This window comes from Maylandia zebra, linkage group LG3 (genome assembly GCF_041146795.1).
Source record: "Maylandia zebra isolate NMK-2024a linkage group LG3, Mzebra_GT3a, whole genome shotgun sequence".
Lineage (NCBI taxonomy): Eukaryota > Metazoa > Chordata > Actinopteri > Cichliformes > Cichlidae > Maylandia > Maylandia zebra.
The window spans coordinates 30,302,267-30,325,116 of NC_135169.1; the positions used below are offsets into that span (position 1 = coordinate 30,302,267).

Here is a 22,850-nt window from a genome sequence, read left to right on the forward strand (position 1 = left end):
GCGCGACAATTTCTGTTCAGCGCCAGACTTGCTTGTAACCTATATCACCAGTTATGTTAAGAAAAATGACGCATTAACTACTACAAAACTCTGACCTTTGTGGGAATGCTTGGAGCAGACTAACCTGTGAGCTGGAGTGTTCTGGGACGTTATATTTGGTATATCCAGACCATCCGTCGGCTCTTACTTCGGAAACATGGCTTTAAAAATTTCTCTTCAACGACGTAATCCGATTAATCCGATTTAAAAAAAAAACGATCTCTTTACCCGTCGGCTTCCCGTGGCTGTCATGCGACCGGCTATTGCAGTTAATAATACAACAGCTTCTTGCCATTTTTTGTGTTTCTTTTTATCGCTGTTTAACTGGTTTCAATTGAAAGCCTGCGTGCGCTAGTACCTCTTGCCACAAGTTCCCAGAATCCTTTGCGGTTTTACCCCTGAATGACGTCACATTTTCAATCTTTATCCTGGTGGGCCGGTCTCTAGTCAAAAGGCCCGGGCCGATTTTTTGTCCCAGTCCAGCCATGTCCGTCTCCCTAAAGGTTTAATCACATTTACACCAGTTTGGACTTTATTCAGCATCTGCTTCATTTGTACCTTTTTCTATGATGTTTTTGCTGCATAACATCCTGTAAAGTCACCTTTAAGCGTGCCTGTTTCTGATTTTCCTTTTATTAAAATAATTTACATTTTAATAGTTCTCTCCCAGTATGCCAATGTTGGCACTTTATGGTAGTGCCTGCCAAAATTTCCCCAAAGGCCCTAAAAACTAAACTGTCTGATCTCTGCTTTTGTGTAATTCAGCCATTTTTGTTGTATTTCTTTCCTTCTTTCTGTATCACATTGCCATACCTGCTTCTTTGTTTGCTTGCAATGTACTTTCCGTTTATTCAGGTTGCTCCTCCACCTGGACCTGGTTTTCATCCTTTAAAGTTTCTTTCAAGATTGTGTTTTAAGGATATGAAGGTAGCTGCCACACTTATTCACCAAAACACTGATTAACGTCTTCTGGAAATGCTGCAATAGCTTTAACACTGCAATATGGCAGAGACCAACAGTGTAAACAATACACAATACAAATTTCACTACTTAAAGAAATCATACACAGTAGTGTGGCACACATGCCAGACTTTGCATAAAATACTGAATAGTGCCTTCCGCCCTGCAGGGTCTCCTCTTAAGTGATTCATTTATCAGTGTTGGGTATTTAAAAAGACGTATAGATTTCCAATGAAATGGAAGTTCTTGTATTCATTGTAGCAATTATTCAAAGGGTGAAAACACATGACTGTTTGAATTAAAAGTACTTTTTATGACTAAGTATATATTATCGATACTGTCATCTTTGACAGCTCATCTCACTTATTGCTAATATATATTGTAATATATCTGTATCACTAAAGCACTTCTGGATGGATGCAAACTGCATTTCGTTGCCCTGTACCTGTGCATGTGCAATGACAATAAAGTTGAATTCTATTCTATTCTATTCTATTCTATTTAGAAGTGAGTAAAAAGTCTGAGATATATTTGTTTTATGATAAAAGCTTTATTTTTTTTAACTAATACAAATATCATAATACTTTGTTGCCATTATTATGAAATTGATTCTGATATGACTTTAAAGCACTATTAACAAAAGATTACAAGATGATGATATTTCAGTTAGAGCGTGTTGAAATGCAAGTGCCCAATTTTGCCACCCCCCTGTGCTCCAGTGTGCTGACTTTATTGGCTTTAATAGTATATAATGTACTTTTTTCCCACACAATTATGTGAAATCTCACACTTTGATAGCTGACGTAAGAGTTGTGTTGCACACATCATTTCACATTAGAGGTTAAATACTGTATGGCAATTATTTGATCACATTCAAATAAATAAATACTCACAGGCAAAACAGGCTTTTCAAATTTGGGACTGCTTTGTAGGACTTCAATTTTTTTTTTTAAATTCAGGGTTTAAAAAAAGGGGGGGGGGGGGGAGCTCAGCATTAGCTCTACTGCTCTGCAAAGCTATTGTTTACTCTCTTCTTCTCTCTTCTTCTCAGCCACTGACAAACACTAACCTGGCACTGTACACTAGGTCAGCAACGTAAAGCAGGAAATTGATGGCAGTGATTACAGAAGCAGCGATTGTTTCTGAGTTATCGTTTCTCCTGTAACTCTTGTTAAACTGGAACACAGGCCAGAGGATGGTGGCAGTCAAATACATGATAACTGCCAGGAGCCCGTATGCCGAAAGGAACTTGGAGAATGGGATGGGGAGACAGCCGGTCCACTCTCCCACACACAGCACCACCACAGCCATGGAGAGGATGAAGCAGATGCAGTACACTGCCATGCACCACTTCAGTGCTGGATGATGGTCGTATGTCACTGGGCTGCTGATGAGGATGAAGATAATACAGGCCAAAAAGGTCTGGCACACTTTCAATAAGCCCGGAGCTGTAGCCATGTAACCTGCCACCTCTCCTGGCCTTGCTTTAGACAGGCTCACCTCCCCCATGTAGGCAACCGCTGCCAGGCAGGAGAAGACTGTGGAAACTATGCGATGGTCACGGGTTTCACTGGCCTGTTGGTGTCTAAGGAAGAAGACTGGGAAGATGATGGATGCTGAAAGGCAGAGGAGTGCAGCATAGCAGGCGACAGTGATGGGGAAGTTGGACCAGGACACTGGCACCCGGGCCTGGAGGCCGAACAACTCTACCAGCAGGACCAGCAGAGTGCAAGCGAAGCTGAACGCCCAGCAGAAGATGCACCAGTCAGCCATGCCTTGGTGTGGCAGATGAGCTCCATGTGCAGCGACACTAAATGCAACACAGGTGAATAACAGGGCAGCTACTCGCATCCAGAGCAACTGGGAAGTAGGGACCACAATCAATGGCATGATGGGATGTTACAGTCTGTCAGGAGGTGAAAGTGACTTTAATAGTCCTGCAAGTTTCAAGACGAGTCTTGTACTGAATGTCGGATCCTGCTTCTCCTCTACTTAGTGGGCATTTGTCTCATAATCTGCAGGAAGAAGACAAAGATAATCAGAATAAAATGAAGCAAATATGTGTTAATATGCAGTTAAGGAATAACTGTACAGTACGTCTGTGGAAAACAAAATTATTTTAGACATTTTAAAAATGTTGAAATTGTTTTAAAATGATTTATTCCTTTAATTATGCACAGTCCGTAAAAAGAGTAGCTGAGTTTTCCAAAGTCTAACATTTAATTTTAATCTTATTTCTTGTTCAAATCACATGCCATGCTTATGCTATACTAGTACTATACTAGCAAAATTTTACCATTGGACTGTTCATAAATAAGCTAACAGCCAAATGTACAGGGGGAATACAATACCTAGTGACCTGCAACATCAAACTTAACAATTATTAAAACGTTTCTCATCCCTGACTAACATGCCTGGGCTCTAACTTAAATTGCACAAAGCTAAAGGAATTTGTGAGGTCTGGTGTTCAGGCTGTGGCCTGTGTATGCAGGAAGCTGCGATCGGACTGCTTAATCTTCAAGGAATTGGAAAGTCCCTCAGTGTAAACCAAAGTGGGCGTAGTGCCTTTCAAACTCTCTGGAGTTTGATCCTGGTCTGTTATCCAAAGCATGGCCATTTTAGTTTGCTGGTTGGGTTGTATGTATACTGTATATTTTCAACAAATATGCTCCATTGCCTGTGTGTGCAACCTTCTATGAGCAGCTAGTTGTTCCATGAATGCGTGAGAAGAATTCTAGCCACTTGGGTGTCACCAGGGGCTGATTGTGACCCAATGTATATAAAGAGCTAACCTGGGATGTGTTCCAATAGTAAATTTTTCCTAGGAATCTTACTAACTGACAGAAGTGACCTGGAAGTATCTATTTAGTGGCAATAATGAGATCTGTTCCAATCCTCCAAATATTTAGGAAAGGAAGTTCAGTGCTTCCTTTGTTGTCCCCTTTAGCTTAGGATACAACGGCATTATTCTTTATGAAGGGGAAGAAGAAAAAAGCTGTCCCATAATTCATTGTGACAGACAATTTAAACATTCATAAAAACAACAGACATAATAAACAAAGAGTAGTTCATCTAAGAGATGTGTTTAATTTTAAAGAACATAGGACAGATTTACTGAGTGGGGCAAAACATGCCACATTATTACACAATTACAGGTTGATCTACTAACAGTGTTCTGTAATTTATATGAGATGAGGGCTGTTCACTTCAGTAGAAAAACTCAGCCAAGAACCATGTGAATTAGTGGTTCAAAAATACCAGGGAGGGAGCATGAGACAGCGATTGATGAGTGACTTTTAACAAAAATAATCAAGTGTAAGCTCAGGTTTCACATATGTTTCTCTCAGGAAACAGCAAGGCAGTTCAGATAAATAAGAGGGGGGTAAAGGAAAATCTGCATGCTTTTGACATGAGAAGTAACTGTACTGATAGAAATAACTGGGCACTATGTAAAAGGTTCTAAAGATTAGTACACAGGTGGAGTCCAGAATTTATCAAGAGGAAAGCTGCATTATTACAAATGGAAATCTGTGTGGAACTGCTAACAAACAATACCAAATATTATTGAGCATCAGACCACAAGCTGTCCCGGTTACTATGTTACTGCACCACATCTGTAAATCACCTTAAAATCACATTCTAATAATGGCAAATGCAACATTTGTGCATTAATCTAACGCCTGCATTTTCACTGACTCTTATTTTATTCATTTCAGATTTAGCAGGTGAGTCCCTCACTGTGCACGCACTGCTGAGAAAACCCCCAGCTCAGTTCATTTCTGCTTGAAATTCCCATTATTATTGAGGAGCATTAAGAGGGGCTTGCCTCTAAACACTCACTGTGAGGACTGAGTAAACAGTTTTAAGATTAAGAGTTTCCGCGCTGCTCATAACTTCTCATGTGCATTATCTGGCATCTTGAAGCTAATCTATAGAGCTTCATGATGCCAGTGTCTCCAAATTCTGCATTCTGCCTTTTAGCCAAATCCCCATATACTTATGAGATAGGTAAAAGTAGGTGTTTTGGCAGATTGAGTGAGTAAGGAAATACCCTTTTACCGACATCATTTTTAATTCAAAAGAGTGAAACATCTGTTGTATTTCTAGGGTGTGGCGAATTTCACTAGACGATAAACTCTAGGTCACGTTCAATTGCCATTAACTCCGGTGTCACATATCCTGTTGCACATGAACTCACACAAAACAGGAAGCAGCTCTGAAGAGCTAACAGCGAGTATCCAGGAAGCAACAGTAGCAGCATCGAAGCAGTTTTTCAGACTAAATGGCAATCATGCCAGAATATTAGGACTATTTCGGGTATATTTTTTAACAGGGATCAACATCCAGAAAAGTGTTTTTTAAGTTCCTGTTGGATTCTCTCAGTTTAAACACACTCCATGCATGGTGATCTAAACTGAGAGAGATGACTGTTAATATTTCAACAGCAGCATGGTACCGAGACATCAGAAAAAGGTGCGGTTGTGCGGTGTAGGTTATGTGGCCTCTTCTGCTGACAGGAAACCAGGTTTGGGTTTACGCTTTTGGTTTGGTAGCGCGCATACCATGCATACCTCGGTTCTTAACAAAACCCAGTCGAGAGGGTAGTGCCATATAAAGCTTAAAAGTTAAAGGGAACCACCCACACTGTTGTAAAATGGGGGCAAAGAAAGTTTCTCACAAATAACAGGTTATGTTAAATCAAATAGGCTATTGCAGGATTTCTTACCTCTCTTAAAATAATAAAGCTATGAAAGAAATCTATGCTCGTTTTCATGCAGATACCCTACCAGAGGAGGCGTGTTTATTTCTAAGAGTATGTTCTGTATAACAGAGGCGTTTATCAACCGTTTAACTGAGTAATTAAGAAGTTTTCCATGTCAGATAGCGGACATACCGCGCCTCGGTGCTATGCCTTTGTAATCAGCTCTACTCCAAGAATAGACCGCGATAAACACGAACTGCTACGTTTTACTTAAAATCTTTCAGAGCAACATATCATTCTGAGGCGGGATCTTACCGATTTCTGAGCCAGGAGTTTTATTTCACAATAATGTTAAAGCTTTAAGTTCCTCGGCGCATCCCCTCTGTTATCCAGCGATATCTGTCTGCGGACTGTGGGTCCCACGCCCCACACTGCCATATTTGGTAAAGTCTAAAACCTCCTCCACGTCCAGCAAAATTGTCACAGTTCCTCTTCTCGGAGATGGCTTACTCACATAATAAAGGAACAAATAAAAAGGTCATTTCTGGCATGTCCTCACAGATGCTTACGCAGTTGTGTCGAGTAGCGCTGCTGCATGGGCGTGGACGCTTGGTACTGCCAGTAAATAAATAAATGAATAAATACATTAACAGGCAGCGATAGGTCAAAAGTGTAAGTTATGTCATAATTTGGGGTTATTGTGTCAAAATTCTGACACAATAACCCCACATTATGACTATCTTGAAATTTCAAGTTACTTCTGAGTAGAAATGTCAAGACTCCTGAGTGGAATTTTACAGAGGGGAAGCAGTAAGTGAGGCTGGAAAGAATCACATCAAGCATCCAGAAAATCCTCCCAGGGTTGTGCCCTCCTCTCTCCTCTCTTCCCTCTAAGCAAACCGCTGCACCCGTCTGGTACAATCGTGAAGTTCACAGATGACATGTCATAGACTCATCGAGGATGGTGATGAGCGTGCATAAAGATGTGGGGCAAAACTTGATTTTACGTCAGCAGCACAGAAAGCGTCTGAAGGTGAGCTTAAAAAATGATTGCAGGCTACATTATGGAAGAGATGCTACCGCTGCTTACTGTCTTTAAAAAAAATGATTAATTTCTATTGTTTGCCCACTCAAGGTTTATAGGGATTTTAAGAAGTATTTAGTTAAATTAAGTTACTTTTCTGACACAGCAATTAGATAAGTATTTTAAATACAATATTGACTAAGTAATTAGTAATTAATTACTTTTTTAAAGTAACTTACCCAACACTGGTGCTGACCCATGTGTGGGCCACATCTGGCAAACCAGATCTGGGCCAGCAAAGGGCTGTCATTCTTTGCGGCATGTGAGCCATGTGTAAGCACATTGTGTGGGCCAGGTCCGGGCCATACCATTTTGCTATGTGGTAGTAGCACCCACAACCAAATCAACCACAACATCTTGTTAGTGTAGCACACTCCATTGTTTTCTTTGGCAATTACTCTAAATTTTTTATGTATTATGTATTTATTGTGTATTTAGGGCAATGTCTTACAGAGGTTCGACACTCTGGCCTATGTGATGACTCGTATGATTAATAATGTGTCAATAACACTAGGACCATCTCTAAAGAGACACCCACTCTAAGGCTTAAATACCTACAACTCTGTCAGTTGTTTTGGAACTCAAGAAGCCTCTTGAGCCTTCTTTTTAAGCACTCAACACAACCTTGCAAGTCAGTAAGGGGAAAAATGCATCCAAAAATATCAGTGACAATTCATTCATTTATTTTTGCATAACACAAAGAAATATGTGTGACAGAACATAGTTGATTTTCTTATTGAAAAATATAATTATTTAAAAGTAGAACGTAGCTTAATTACTCTGGAAAAACAGGTTTTGTGATTTGGTAGAAATACTAGAGTACAGAGTTGATTTTAAATGAATTATTACTTTATTAAACATAATTGTTTAAATACAGAAATAATTTCTTGAGTTTACAAAAAAGACAAAACAGAGAAAAAAATGATTCTGATTACAGAGCAGCATGAAAATAACGGATATTTTGGGTAGTTTTATAAAATCACATTTTTGAAACAAGGAATTATAAAACCTGTCATCTTGTATCACAGATTCTGTGTTTCTGATTCATGTGCCATATTGGACATAGCCCTTATCTATGGTGTGATTATATGATAACAAGAATAATAACAAGCAACAGGAACAAAAATGATAAGAGGAGGGTCCAAGCAAATGGTGCTTTGAGAAAAAACCATGACAGAAGCAACGAGTAGAAAACAAGCACCAGTAATACCACTCCAAGATGTTGTTTTATCAACTCTATCACATATCTTATTTTTTGTATTAGCCGTGCTACGCCTACTGCTCCTCCAGTGACTACAGCTGCTGCTGCTGCTGCCACATATCCTGCTGCTGTGCCTCCAGCACCTGCTGTACCAGCACTTGCACCTGCTCCTGTTGCTTCTACTGCTCCTGCTGCACCTCCAGTCCCGGCTGTACCAGTACTTGCACCTGTTCCTGTTCCAGCAGCTACACCACCTCCTATAGCTGTTGATACTGCTCCAGCAGCTACACCACCTCCTATAGCTGTTGATACTGCTCCAGCAGCTACACCACCTCCTATAGCTGTTGATAATGCTCCAGCAGCTGCACCACTTGCAGCTGTTAATAATACTCTAGCAGTCACAACACCTCTTGCAGCTGTTCCACCACCTGCAGATGCCCCACCCCCTAGTTTGTTTTCCCCTGCACTCTCTTGTACTTTTTTGTGTGGCTTGTCTTCCCTTTTTCCTTCGGTCTTTTCTTGAGTGTCCTCTTGCAGTTTTTCTCCTGCTTCTTCTATTTCTTCTTGTGTTTTATTTGGTCCTCCATCTTGTTCTAGTTCATTTGATTTTCCAGTTGTTTTTCTTTCTTGTGCTTCTTTTGTTTCTTTTGCTACTTCCCCTTCATTTTTTCTTTCTTCTTTTTCTTTTGCTATTTCTCCATTTTCTTCTTTTGTCATTTCTGTCGGTTCATCATTCATTTTTTCTAATGTGACATGCTCTTCATTTTTTCTTCCTCCTCCTCCTCCTTCTTCTTCCTCTTCCTCTTCCTTTTCTTCTCCTTCTTTTGTCATTTCTGTATGTTCATCATTCATTGTAGAATCCTCTTCATTTTTTCCCCCTCCTGCTGCCGCTTCCTCATCTTTTGTCACTTCTGTTTGTTCATCATTCGTTTTTTCTGCTGTGGCATGCTTTTCATTTTTTCTTCCTCCTCCTCCTTCTTCTTTTGTCATTTCTTTCTGCCCATTGTTAGTTCTTTCTGATGTAGCTTTTCCTTCTACATTTTCTCCTTCTTTTTCATCCGTTGCAGTGCCATCTTTCTCTATTGCATTTGTTGATCCTGGAGTTAAAACTACAACAGCTGACCCAGAGAAAGCCTTTGCCATGGATTCTGCTGCAGCACCTGCAAGTTTGATCATTTCATTCTTAGAGACACTGCTGTTAGCCTTATTACGGGTGTCTGCTTGTGGCAACATCTTGCTGGTGTAGCACACTCCCTTGTTTTCTTTAACTACCTGGCCTACTGTGTTTAGCAGGTCTACCACTTTAAACTGGCTGATGTCACCCTGTCCGTTGTATTTATTAATGATGTGGTATCGGCTCTTGCACTTCTTCACCAGATCACTCAGATATTTATTCTGATCTATGAACTGTTTGATCTTCATTTTATCTGAGTCTGGGCCATCCTGAGTAAAGACAACTGCTGCATATTTGAAAACCTCCTCTGAAAAATACTGGTTTATTTTCTCAATGACAGCCTGCTGCTGCTGCTCTGTGGATTTCTCCGCTTTGAGCACAATGAGAAAAGCATGAGGCCCTGGAGTGCACTCAGTGATACACCTCAGTATTTCAGGCTTCAGCTCCTCCTCTGATCTACCTGGGCCAGAGAAATCAGGAGTGTTGATCAGGGTAATTCGTCTTCCATGGAGAGATTTGGACTCAATTTGACACTCAGTGTTGTTAACCTGGAACACGTCTTCTCCAAACATGGCGTTTGCTAGGCTGCTTTTCTCAGCTTCAGTGTTTCCCAGTAAGACAACCCTGTACAATTGTTCCACTGGAAACAAAGTGAAGACAGAAAATTAATAGAGCATTTGAGTACTCATATGTTGTAATTTTGAACTCGAAGATTAAACATCAAAAATATACATAAATGTGTCTGTTGTTAAGCCATCACTCATTAGAGAATGATTGTTTGTTAACTAGAGGTTTGTGCTAAAAAAAAATAAAAAAGGAAAAAAGATGTGACTGTGTACACTGACAAAGGAAAGAGGAAGAAAATAGGAAGCAATCAAGGATGAAATGAAATAGACATTTTAATACACTCTCCCAGACTCAAAAAAGAAAAGAAACATAGGGCCAGGAGAGCAGTCAGTGATGATGCTTTCCTCAGAGACACAACTGAGTCAAACTCATGTCTCCTCAAGCATGTTGTTACCTTTGATGTACTTTTGAGCCCCAGCTGCTTTTCCTTCCATGACAATCATTGTTGGTGGCACTAAAAAGGCAAAACGAGGGAAAATAACACATTAGACAATTCTGTTTTTGTAGAGTTGTTTATTATATTTCTGTTAAAAAAGTACTTATCAGCTCAGGTCATTTGCTACATTGCATAGAGAGAAGTAAGGTCATGCTTTGGAAAAATGATATTAAATGAAATGACACAGAAATACTGCATTTATTTGTTTAGTTATTCAAGATACCTGTCATGTCATCTTTCTGTGCTTCTCGTGGTGTTACCACTTTAGCGCTCACGTTTTCCTGCAAACCTGCTACATTTTGACAGAAAGCTTCTGTGAGAGATCCAGCTGCAGGGCCTGTTAATTTGATCCATACATGCTTAGAGATGCTTTCCCTGATTTTAGCAGAGGGATGGAGCATTCCAGAGTGTTCTAGAAGAGATCAATTGCAGTGTTTAATTAATGGTGTACATTTATGTAGCTGGAAAATCCATTATCACTCATTTATGCTTTTGCTGAAACAATTGCACATATTTGTAAAATTCCTAAATCACCAGAAGAGGTTAAAAACATCCACAAAATAATGACGGCATAGGAGAAACGTGACATTGCATTCTGTGGAGCCGCAATAAGAATCAAAGTAACATATCTGCCTTCATGCAGCATGTCGAGTTGGTTTGGCAAAGCATGATCACAAGCTCCAGAATCAAAGATACTTTTTAAAAAGTTTTTCTAACCCCAATCATTCATGTTCATATGATGTCATCTTTTTAACACTAACTTTACAAGAACATTTTTAAACTACCTCTTTAGACATTCTAGAGCTGCATTTATTTGAGTTGTAAAATCTATAACTTTAATCCAAACTGTAACTCACTGTGAGGAATGTGTTTTGGCTAAAAATGTCAATTTTAAATGCATGCATGAGATGGGCTATGTATGTGTCCTGTACATTTATTTTCAGCTCCAAATATGTGTAAGTGTCATTGTCATGCATTACTAAACTCTCTTGAATTTTCAAAAAGATCAAAAGGTCTTCCAGTGTTCTGACAAACCTTCCTACTTTGGCAAAACGTCCTACTGTAAGTAGTTTATGCACATTTCTGCTGTCACAGAGTAATTCCAGCACAGTTTTAAGTAGGTGTGACGGTTTGCCACGTAACTTTGCCCTTCAGAATATGCTTGTAGCTCATATTCATAAAGCCCGGACAGTTTGCCACTTCATTTTACCTGTTAAAGTATGCTTGTAGGTAACATTCACAAAGGTAGGACGATTTGCCACTTAATTTAGCTGTTAAAGTATGCTTGTAGGTCACACTCACAAAGGCAGGCACTTAATTTTACCAGTCAGAGTATTTTTCTAGCTAATATTCACAAGGGTATGACGGCTCGCCACTTAATTTCGTGTTGTGCGCATGTGCAGAAACAACAGGTAGGATGGTTTGTCAGGTAGGATGGATTCCCAGAAGACCTTCAGGTGAAAATGGGAAGACCGTAAGCAACAGCTCTGCTCTACTAATGTTTGGTTTTGGCTCCATCTAGTGGTTCCTGAAATATAATGCAATGTTATGTCATCAAGTTTTGTTCTTGTTGGTTTCACTTTTGATTTCTTGGTCTCTTTTTTCCTGCATTCACTGCGCGGCCTTTTAGGTGAACTGACGAAAAACGAGCTAATTTGATTTGTTTGTTTGTTTTTTATTCCATTATAAAAAGCTAGAAAATGCCATTCAAATCAAAGGTATTTAATGCAATTTGGCTGACAGATTAACATGATGAGTCGTGTATCATAAAAAATCAAAAGTGCCAGCAGGCTACGTGCTTGGTTTGGTCCGACATTTCTGTGATTGTGATTTCATCACAATAGTCTCAAAGCACCAACCAAGTGTCGTTTCCTTCGATTATTTATTAGGCTTCTCAAAATGCACGTGGCTGTTGTGACTGCAGAATATTAGAGTTAAAATAACTTACCAGGCATGCTTGCAGAAAATCAGCGAAGAGCAGAACTTGACGTCCGTTGCTTGTCTCCTCTGGGTTTACTTTCACTTGCTGTTTGAAACGTTGGCATGGAGAGAGCTGAGGGTTTCGGTTTGAGTGGAAATAAAAAGTGCAGCTGAATGTTTGTTTTCATTTGCTGAATTCTGCATTTGCAGAATATCTTAACACAGATGTGAGGTTTACCCTTCTATAGAACAGATAAGATAAATGTTCCATTGGTCCTGCTATGAGCCCCTATATGTTATTATGTTATTATAGCATCCCACAAGCAGGTCTGGCCCAGATCTGGTATCAAGCCGCCACTGCTGGCTGACTTCTGGCATGGTAAGACGCATGCCATCCAGATATGGGCCAGGCCTGGTATAGACTGCACTGTCTGTGTGATGGCATGCCACATCTGGCCCGATTGTGGTTCGGTTTATGTGGCCCAGGCTCATAGGAAACAGGTCTGGCCAGGATCTGGCATCAAGCTGGCACTTCTGACTGACTGGTGTCATGGCAGGGTGTATGTCAACCAGATGTGGGCCAGGTCTGGCAATGATGGCACTATTTATGTTCCTATTTTAGTTGGAACCCCAAAGTGCAATGTTAATATACTATACTGCTATGGTAGCCAACGTTACAAATTCAGTTATGACAGGTTTGTGAGTGTACACTTTATCCAAAACCTAGTGAGGGTTTACACATGTTTTCCACCGGGTGGCTGTAGCTCAAGTGGCAGAGCTGGTCACCTACTGATCGGAAGGTGAGTGGTTTGACTCCTGGCTCCTCCAATCTGCATGTCAAGAGTGTGAATGTGTATGAATGTAATTAGGAAACACATAAAGTGTGTGATTGGGTGAATATGGCATGTTATGCAGAGTGTTTTGAGTAATAAGGGGGAAAGGAAAAGAATCAGTTAATTCACTGTCTGAACAGAGGTTTGTCATGTTACTTTTGCACTATTTATCTTCCTGCACATGTTGTTATTACATGGCTTGATTAAGGTACACATTTGGCTGACATCTGGGCCAGCACAGAGCCAGCTGTATGTCTGCAACTGGCCCTGTGCTGGCTCATGTCTACCTCTGGCAAACCTGATCTGGGCCGCCAAAGGGCCATCATTCTTTGCGGTATGTGGGCCATGTGTAAGCACATTATGTGGGCCAGATCTGGGCCATACCTGTCATGGTCTCCATGCCTGCCCGGCCGGCACCACAAGGCTATGTGTGCTGTTTTGGTTCTCTCTCTCTCTCTCTCTCTCTCTCTCTGCCTGGGCGGAGCTCACTGTGGGCTCCCGCCCTTGGCCCACACACCTGACAACAATCACCTGTCATCACCGGGAGCACTATTTGAGGCTGGAACACAGATCCTCTCGTCGCTGGATGATTGTACTACTGACGTTAGTGTTTCTCGCAGCTCCTGTGAACTCGTGCTTAGTAATTTGTAATTTGTTTGTTTTTTGGAGACGTCTAACCGCTCTGCGCCTGAGTTCCTACAACCAGATTGTGACAATACCAATTTTGCTACGTGGGATGTTGCTATGACATGAAGTGGATGATGTAAATGTATAATGTTGCATTCTTTTGTGCCCTTGCCACGTAATGTGTAATTTAGGTAGAAAGTACAGTATATAGCTACACATGACTGGTTGCAGGTAAGACACATGTTTTGTGCAGAAACATGCTGAATATTAAAGGATAGAAGAAGCATGTGTCTAATATTAAGTCAGATTTTACGTTTTCATGTTAATATTAGTTTTATTCACCTTGCTACTACATCATTCATTTCAGAAAACCAAAAAAAGAAACTATAATCAACTATGAAATAACACAAACATACAAATGTTAAAATGGGTAAATTCCTCTTTTCTAAGTGTCTGTGTCCCTAAAGGCTTAATCACATTTACACCAGTTTGGACTTTATTCTTTGCACTTTTTTCTGTGATGTTTCTGCTGCATTACATCCTGTAAAGCCACCTTGAAGTGTTAACCTTTTCTGATCTTCCTTTTATTAAAATAATTTACATTTTTAATAGTTCTCTCCCAGTGTCACAATAGTGGCACGTTTTTGTAGTGCCTGTCAAAATGTCCCCAAAAGCACAAAAACCTAAATCGTCTGATCCCTGCTTCTGCATAATTCAATAATTTTTTGTTGTATTTCTGTCAGCCCTCCTTTCTGTATCACATTGCCATACCTGCTTCTTTATTTGCTTGCAATGTACTTCCCGTTTATTCAGGTTGCTCCGCCACCTGGACCTGGATCCTTTAAAGTTTCTTTCAAGATTTTGTTTTACAGGCATGAAAATAGCTGCCACACTTATTCACCAAAACACTGATTAACCTCTTCTGGAAACTGCTGTAATTGCTTTAACACTGCAATATGGCAGAGACCAACAGTGTAAACAATAAATATTAACAAATTTCACTACTTAAAAAAAATCAAAACTTTGCATAAAGTTCTGAATAGTGCCTTCCACTCTGCAGGGTCTCCTCTCAAGTGATTCATGTATCAGTGTTGGGTATTTAAAAAGACGTATAGATTTCCAATGAAATGAAAGTTCTTGTATTCATTGTAGCAATTATTCAAAGGATGAAAACACATGACTCAGAATGTATATCCTTATTTGAATTAAAAGTACGTTTTATGACTAAGTATAACTAATTATCGATACTGTCATCTTTGACAGCTCATCTCACTTATTCATTCCATTTCCAAGTGAGTAAAAAGTCTAAGATATTTGTTTTATGATAAAAGCTTAATTTCTTTAACTAATACAAATATCAGAGCACTTTGTTGGTATTATAATGATATTGATACTGATATGACTATAAAGCACTATTAACAAAAGATTACAGGATAATGATCTTTCAGTTAGAGCGTGTTGAAATGCAAGTGCCCAAGTTTGCCACCCCCTGTGTTCCAGTGTGCTGACTTTATTGGCTTTAATAGTATATAATGTACTTTATCATGATACATAATGTATTTCATTGTGAGAAATCTCACACTTTGATAGCTGATGTAAGAGTTGTGTTGCACACATCAAGATTCAAGAAAACTTTATTTGTCACATGCAAGTTGCCCTGCAGTGAAATGGGACTCCCCGACCTTACATACACAACACAGACATCACATAGGGAGACAGGTCGGAAACCGGTAGTATTACGGAAAACACTGAAATGTACAATACAATGGGAAAGTCCAAGAGGGGAAAAAAGAGACCTCTACTCATGCTGTGCTTCTATGGGAGGACAGCATGAGATCAGAAAACAAAAAAACTCCTCTACACAGAAAGCACATAAATGTCCACAGCACAACATTATGGAGCACGTGACAAGCAACAGGGGTGGGTAGAGGGTGAGGAGTAATCCGAAACATTTTTTCCAGAATTTTTTCCAGCGCTGGGCCCAGACCCACCGTGTTCTCCAGGAGGAGACAAGCATCGAAGGCGTTTGGAAAGGGAGGAGGGAGGAGTGCGTATCAGTGTGTGTGTATGTGTGTGTGTCCAGAGTTCAGCTGAGACAGTGTCCTTCGCCCATCATTTCACAGTAGAGGTTAAATACTGTATGGCAACTATTTGATCACATTCAAATAAATACATACTCGCAGGCTTTGCAAATATGGGATCCCTTTGTAGGATTTTAAAGATTTTAAAAACGTTTCAGGATTTTTAAATTAGGAGAGGGGGGGGGGGGGGGGGGGGGGGGGGGGGTCAAAATTAGCGCTACATCTCTCCTCTTCTCAGCCACTGACAAACACTAATCTGGCACTGTACACTAGGTCAGCAAAATAAAGCAGGAAATTGATGGCAGTGATTACAGATGCAGCGATTGTATCTGGGTCATCGTTTCTCCTGTAGTTAAACTGGAACACAGGCCAGAGGATGGTGGCGGACAAATACATGATAACTGCCAGGAGCCCATATGCCAAAAGGAACTTGGAGAATGGGATGGGGAGACAGCCGGTCCACTCTCCCACACACAGCACCACCACAGCCATGGAGACGATGAAGCAGATGCAGTACACTGCCATGCACCACGTCAAAGCTGGATGATGGTCGTATGTCACTGGGCTGCTGATCAGGATGAAGATAATACAGGCCAAAAAGGTCTGGCACACTTTCAGTAAGCCCGGAGCTGTAGCCATGTAACCTGCCACCTCTCCTGGCCTTGCTTTAGACAGGCTCACCTCCCCCATGTAGGCAACAGCTGCCAGGCAGGAGAAGACTGTGGAAACTATGCGATGGTCATGAGCTACACGATAGAACAACTGGTGTCTAAGGAAGAAGACTGTGGAAACTATGCGATGGTCACGGGTTTCACTGGCCTGTTGGTGTCTAAGGAAGAAGACTGGGAAGATGATGGATGCTGAAAGGCAGAGGAGTGTAGCATAGCAGGCGACAGTGATGGGGAAGTTGGACCAGGACACTGGCACCCGGGCCTGGAGGCCGAACAACTCTACCAGCAGGACCAGCAGAGTGCAAGCGAAGCTGAACGCCCAGCAGAAGATGCACCAGTCAGCCATGACTGTGATGGGCAGATGAGCTCCATGTGCAGCGGCGCTGAATGCCACACAGGTGAATAACAGGGCAGCTACTCGCATCCTGAACAACTGGGAAGTAGGGACCACAATCAATGGCATGATGGGATGTTACAGTCTGTCAGGAGGTGAAAGTGACTTTAATAGTCCTGCAAGTTTCAAGACGAGTCTTGTACTGAATGTCGGATCCTGCTTCTCCTCTACTTAGTGGGCATTTGTCTCATAATCTGCAGGAAGAAGACAAAGATAATCAGAATAAAATGAAGCAAATATGTTTTAATATGCAGTTAAGGAATAACTGTACAGTACGTCTGTGGAAAACAAAATTATTTTAGACATTTTAAAAAAAATTTAATTTTTAAAAAATTATATTTAAAATTATTTTAGTATTATTTATTTATTTGTATTTTTATTTCATTATCCTTTTTATTATGTACAGTCCATAAAAACAGTAGCTGAGTTTTCCAAAGTCTAACCTTTAAGTTTAGTCTTATTTCTTGTTAAAATCACATGCCATGCTTAGTATTTCTCATAATCAGTTAATAGTTTTCAAGCACTGCTTTAAACACTTTATTCATGATGAATAAGCTAATGTACAACACTTTTTATTAATTATGTTTTCATGTTCTACAACTCATTGATTAATCATTTATAAACGCTACTCTGCATCAGTTACAAACCAGTCATTTCAGGATGCTCAATGCTATACAAAATAACTGGTAAAAGGTAAGTAGATGGTTAGTAGTCCTATATAATACTATAAACTCTACATGTACTACACATAGTAGTTTCATACTAGATGTTTTATAAACACTGAATATCAGGGTTTCATCACTCATATATATCTTAACAGATGTCTTACAATATATTTATAACTGTCACTTAAAGGCTGCCAAAGCTGTAACTCACTATCGACCAACTTCTTTTTTGATAGATTATCTAAAATGCTCATAAATACCTTAATAAACTTATTTAGGAAGTTACAAACCATTTACTACTTGTTAGTAAAGTATCTTGAGTGAGCCCATCTAAAGTGGGGACCATATATACCGTACAACCTATTTATAGATGTGAAAGTTTTTAAAGTACATTGTAACAAAAAATAAATGACAACACACAGGGTAGATCCAGAACGCAATGTATTTTTAAGATGCCAATCACAAAAACATGAGAACAACGCTTACAGATTGGACACACCAAATTTTGATACAAAAATAAAAAGTGTCATAAACTATCAGCCAATGTTTGAGGTAATACAGAACATGGCTGGATGCAAACTATATGACTTGTAGCTCTTTACATAAAGTGTATCACATGTATGATCATTAAAATTAAACTACAAAATTTATAAAATAATGAAGTAACATTCAAACCAAAATCAGCAGCAGACATGGTGCCTCCTCTTTTGAACAGCCTCAAAATCTTGTTATACCGGTTGACCACTTGCTTCGGATTCTGGACTGCATTTGAGAGAGCATAATCATTAATGTAATAGTGTGGTAATGAAACACACCACATGCAAAATCAAACTGTTAAGTTAATCACTTGACTTCTTGTTCTTGGTTTTTGGTCATGTTTCTTTGACTTCTTGTGTTTTTTTGCTTTGCCCTTCATCCTCTTCTTCCTGTCTTTATCTGATGAAGTTGTGCTTATGGAGGAGTCAGAACTCTCATCAAAAGACCCATCAGAGGACAGTGAAGATATGCACACTTAAAATCAATCCTTTGATTTTTCTGAAAATCGACAGTGCCCCTTATAATCCCGTGTGCCTTATGTATGAACTCTGGTTGTGTTTACTGACCTCGAAGCGATTTTATGTCGTACACGGCGCTCGAAAATCTGTCAAATGTTTTAGTACGACTTTGCTGAGCTACGAACCCGCACCACTTGATGGATTGTCGGAGCATTACGGCTATCGTAGTCAGGCGCCTCGCGGAGTGATACGTACTGTGCTTCAACATAATATTAGGGTATTGTGTGTGTATAACCTCTTTTTAAGTTTTGTGGATATTATACATGGTTATGCTGAGGATATGTCGGCCAGTTTCCACTGGAAATGCCTTTTGGTTCAACTGTCAGCAAGGAATTTGCACTGTTACATTTTTATATAACTTTAATGCACATAAAAAACAGCTGCTTGTTTAAGTGAAAATACATTGATGGGGTTTTTTGCACTAATAACGTTGTGGAGTTGTAAAGTATTTTGTCTAGTGTCAATTATATCGTCAGTTATATCATTATCGCAAATTTTCAAATGTATATCGTGATAAATAATTTTGGTCATATCGCCCTGCTCTAGCTTATATGTCACCTCCTTTATTTGTTGATGAAAACAAACTGAAATGAAGTTAGCGTCATGCATTGGGATACTGAATTGTATCGTTGACATAATTGCAATTGAACTGATATGCGAGTAGGGCTGGGTACCAAAACACGATACCTTTTTAGTACTGACTGATTCAGTAGGTATCGATACAGAAAAAATTTTATTTTTGGCACAAAATTTCTGTACTTTTCTAATTAAATCTCTGTTACTGAGCCTCACAAGTCCTTTTCTTCTGCTGCTGCGGATCACATGCCAGCAGTGGCTTCGCAAATGCGCGATTCATTTGCAGTCTGGATGCAGTGGGTTAAAAATCATCTGTTCCATATTCCACTCTGTCACCAATTATCAGAGGCAACAGCCTTAAAAATTTCCAGTTTTGTATTAACTGTCCTGAGAGTTTGTTTGAGGAGTGACCTCACACGGCTTTGAAGAGGTATCAAAGTCAGAGTATTTAAACTGTTTAATGCTCTGATTTGGAATGGAGTGGCTCAACCATTCTTTTTTTTTTTTTTACAAAAAATTTAAAAAACAGCACAACATCATATGACAAAATGCCCTTAAAATGTTGTGTCCTGATCAAAATGGCAAACCTGGCTGTCAGATGTGAAAATCTTTTAAACAGTTGAAAACTGACTCAAATTTTATTCCTCCTATATCTGGTGTACCTTCAGTCTTGAGGTGTTCAACAGGAGAGTTGTACATCTCTATGGTGCATTCTGCACCACACTAATGACACTCTAATGACACTTACAATGAAATTGAAGGTTGTTGGTTCAGTGCAGGGTGCTGCTGGCCTCCCTTGCTGAGCTGATTCAGTCTGGACTAGTGATGTTCGATTCGTGAACGAATCGTTCAATACTTGAGAATCACTTTACTGACTCGAGAATCATGATTCACAAGCCCAACTGACTCACTGACTCATCCCTGTTGCTGTTAGCAAACTAATTCCATTAGTAGAAATATATCTAGCTTATAATTAAAATTGTGGGGGGAAAAAACAACAGCCAGTTTCGTAACAAAAGCATTTCTGCTCTGAACTGGAAGAAAAACCCCTGAGTAGAAGCTCACATCAAGAAAATAGCTCCCCGGTTCAGAGTAGCATCACGCTGCTAACATGCTAACAACATGTTTTGAAGATTAACAAAGACTAACACTGAGCAGTGCTGATTTTCTAACACTGGAATATTTCTAACATTTTGAGTTATTTTCCAGTGTTAGAAAATCAGCACTGCTCAGTGTTAGTCTTTGTTAATCTTCAAAACTGACTAGGTTACTTTTAAACATATAACACTGTCAAAGGTGTTAATTTAACACTCAACAGTGTTGTATTTAACACTCAGAGGTGTGGACCCATATAGACACTCTCCAGTGTTAATTTAACACTGGAGATTTTGCTGTGTACCAACAGGACAGTGTACATCACTGTCACAAAAGCATTTGTTTTCATTCAAAGGCTTTATGGTTTTTCCCTGGTGGGCTGGTCTCTAGTCAAAATGCCGGGGCTGATTTTTTGTCCCAGTCAAGCCCTGGGTACACAGTGGTCATAAACGGATAGAAATGAATGGTCGAAGTTCGAGGAGAGGAGTAAGCAATTAACTAATAAGAAAAATTATGTTTAATGATCAAAGTTAACTGATGAATCCCTGAGATTCTGAATTTGAATGTGTTTTTTTTTCAATGATAAGGAAGATTAAAACACAATCACTTGTGACTCATGATGTGCATTAAAGGGTTAAAAATCACTGTAAAAGCACACAGACGGTGTTATTGGTTCTACAATAGAAAATAGCCTTTTGCCATTATTATCCCACAAAATTTAGTTTCATTATAAATAGCTGTCTTATATCAAATCACAATCAAATCAAAATTTATTTATATAGCACATTTAAAAACAGCAGTTTTGATCAAAGAGCTTCACAAGTTACTTGGTGAGACTGTAGAACTTAAAGAAATAAACATTTTTTATTTTTAGTAATCGCTCGTATTTACTGTTAAGATATACTGTTTTATCAAACAGTCTGAGCTTGTTAATATTAAAACAAAATTCACCGTAATTTTCACAATAATTCTACCAGTGTTTTGACATTTTGTTAAAATGAAAAGCACGGTATGTTTTGAGTAATTAACATACAGTTGTAAACTGTAAATTCAAATGAAAAAAGCAGGAAAGATTGTCATTCATACAGAATTATTATGTAAATTGTAGGGTGATTAATTGTAGATAATGTTACAGATTTTTCCTGTTGTTTTCAAAGACAAAAGAAGCAAATAACCGTTTGTCAATATAAAGTAATTTAACATAGATATTACAAGCATTTCCCCTTTTTGATTTTAGGCAATTAACCGTTGCCATTTTACAGTTATTTAGGGTAATTTTTACGTACATTTCTTATTTCTAGGGTGTGGTGAATTTCACTAGAAGATCAACTCTAGCTCACCCCCGCCCCCATAGATCCCGTTCAATTGCCATTAACTCCGGTGTCACATATCCTGTTGCACATAAAGTGACTCAAGAAGCAGCTCTGAAGAGCTAACAGCGAGTATCCAGGAAGCAACAGTAGCAACATCGAAGCAGTTTTTCAGACTGAATGGTAATCAGGCCAGAATATTAGGACTATTTTCAGGTGTATTTTTTTTTAACAGGGATCAACATCCAGAAACACTTTTTTAAACTTCCTGTTGAATTATCACGGTTTAAACACACTCCATGCATGGTGATCTAAACTGAGAGAGATGACTGTTAAATTGCAGCAGCAGCATGGTCCTGATACATCAGAAAAAAGGTGCGGTTGTGCGGTGTAGGTTATGTGGCCTCTTCTGCTGACAGGAAACCAGGTTTGGGTTTACGCTTTTGGTAGCGCGCATACCATGCTTATAGGTTCTTAACAAAACCCAGTCGAGGGGGTCGTGCCATATAAAGCTTAAAAGTTAAAGGGAACCACCCACACTGTTGTAAAATGGGGGCAAAGAAAGTTTCTCACAAATAACAGGTTATGTTAAATCAAATAGGCTATTGCAGGATTTCTTACCTCTCTTAAAATAACAAAGCTATGAAAGAAATCTATGCTCGTTTTCATGCCAGAGGAGGCGTGTTCATTTCTAAGAGTATAACAGAGGCGTTTAACAACCGTTTAACTGAGTAGTTAAGAAGTTTTCCATGTCATATAGCGGACATAACGCGCCTCGGTGCTATGCCTTTCAGCTCTACTCCAAGAATAGACCGCGATAAACACGAGCTGCTAAGTTTTACTTAAAATCTTTCAGAGCAACATATCATCCTGAGGCGGGATCTTACCGATTTCTGAGCCACCAGGAGTTTTATTTCACAATAATGTTAAAGCTTTAAGTTCCTCGGCGCATCCCCTCTGTTATCCAGCGATATCTGTCTCCTGGTCCTAGCCTGTTTGGCACCCCGGGCGAACACTCCCTTGCTCGTTTCTCCTCCTCTTGTTTTCTGTTTTTTCTAAACTGAGGACCTGATGGCTTTGAACTTTTCTTGTCCATCTTCCATTGGTGTTAATTTTGCACTCCAGTATGAAGACAAATCCCCCAACCTGAGGATCGCCACAACATAACCTAATAGACCTACACTTCAGTTCACATATTATTCACTTTATAGGGTTTATTTCTGTGATTTCGCACAACCCAGGATTCAAATCATGAATACATAATGGGCTTGGATTTACAACATTATGAAGCAGCCGGCCCCTCTCCCCTGTCAACAGGTTGTGTGGGAGACTTTAAATCACCAAACTGCAGTGTAGATTTATTTTCTTACGCTTCTTATATTTATTGTTTGTTTACTTGC

At 39.5% G+C, this 22,850-nt stretch overlaps 3 protein-coding genes across 3 annotated transcripts; all 3 read right to left on the minus strand.

The window, feature by feature from the left end:
* Positions 1-1,517: 1,517 nt before the first annotated feature.
* On the minus strand, positions 1,518-6,519 carry LOC105940461 (myeloid-associated differentiation marker homolog). Its single transcript, XM_012915579.4, has 2 exons — positions 6,017-6,519; positions 1,518-3,014 (listed from the first exon to the last, which is right to left on the minus strand). Exon 2 carries the CDS (start codon positions 2,887-2,889, stop codon positions 2,047-2,049), a length of 843 nt encoding a protein of 280 aa, XP_012771033.4. The 5' UTR covers positions 2,890-3,014; positions 6,017-6,519; the 3' UTR covers positions 1,518-2,046.
* A 926-nt stretch (positions 6,520-7,445) lies between these two features.
* On the minus strand, positions 7,446-12,373 carry LOC101472636 (uncharacterized). Its single transcript, XM_076881677.1, has 4 exons — positions 12,172-12,373; positions 10,447-10,635; positions 10,182-10,241; positions 7,446-9,800 (listed from the first exon to the last, which is right to left on the minus strand). The coding sequence occupies exons 1-4, from the start codon at positions 12,176-12,178 to the stop codon at positions 7,870-7,872; spliced, it is 2,187 nt and encodes a 728-aa protein (XP_076737792.1). The 5' UTR covers positions 12,179-12,373; the 3' UTR covers positions 7,446-7,869.
* Positions 12,374-15,888: 3,515 nt separating this feature from the next.
* LOC106675855 (myeloid-associated differentiation marker homolog) lies at positions 15,889-22,438 on the minus strand. The gene is made up of 2 exons (XM_076882697.1): positions 22,338-22,438; positions 15,889-16,943 (listed from the first exon to the last, which is right to left on the minus strand). The coding sequence occupies exon 2, from the start codon at positions 16,816-16,818 to the stop codon at positions 15,919-15,921; it is 900 nt and encodes a 299-aa protein (XP_076738812.1). The 5' UTR covers positions 16,819-16,943; positions 22,338-22,438; the 3' UTR covers positions 15,889-15,918.
* Between the last annotated feature and the right edge of the window lie 412 nt (positions 22,439-22,850).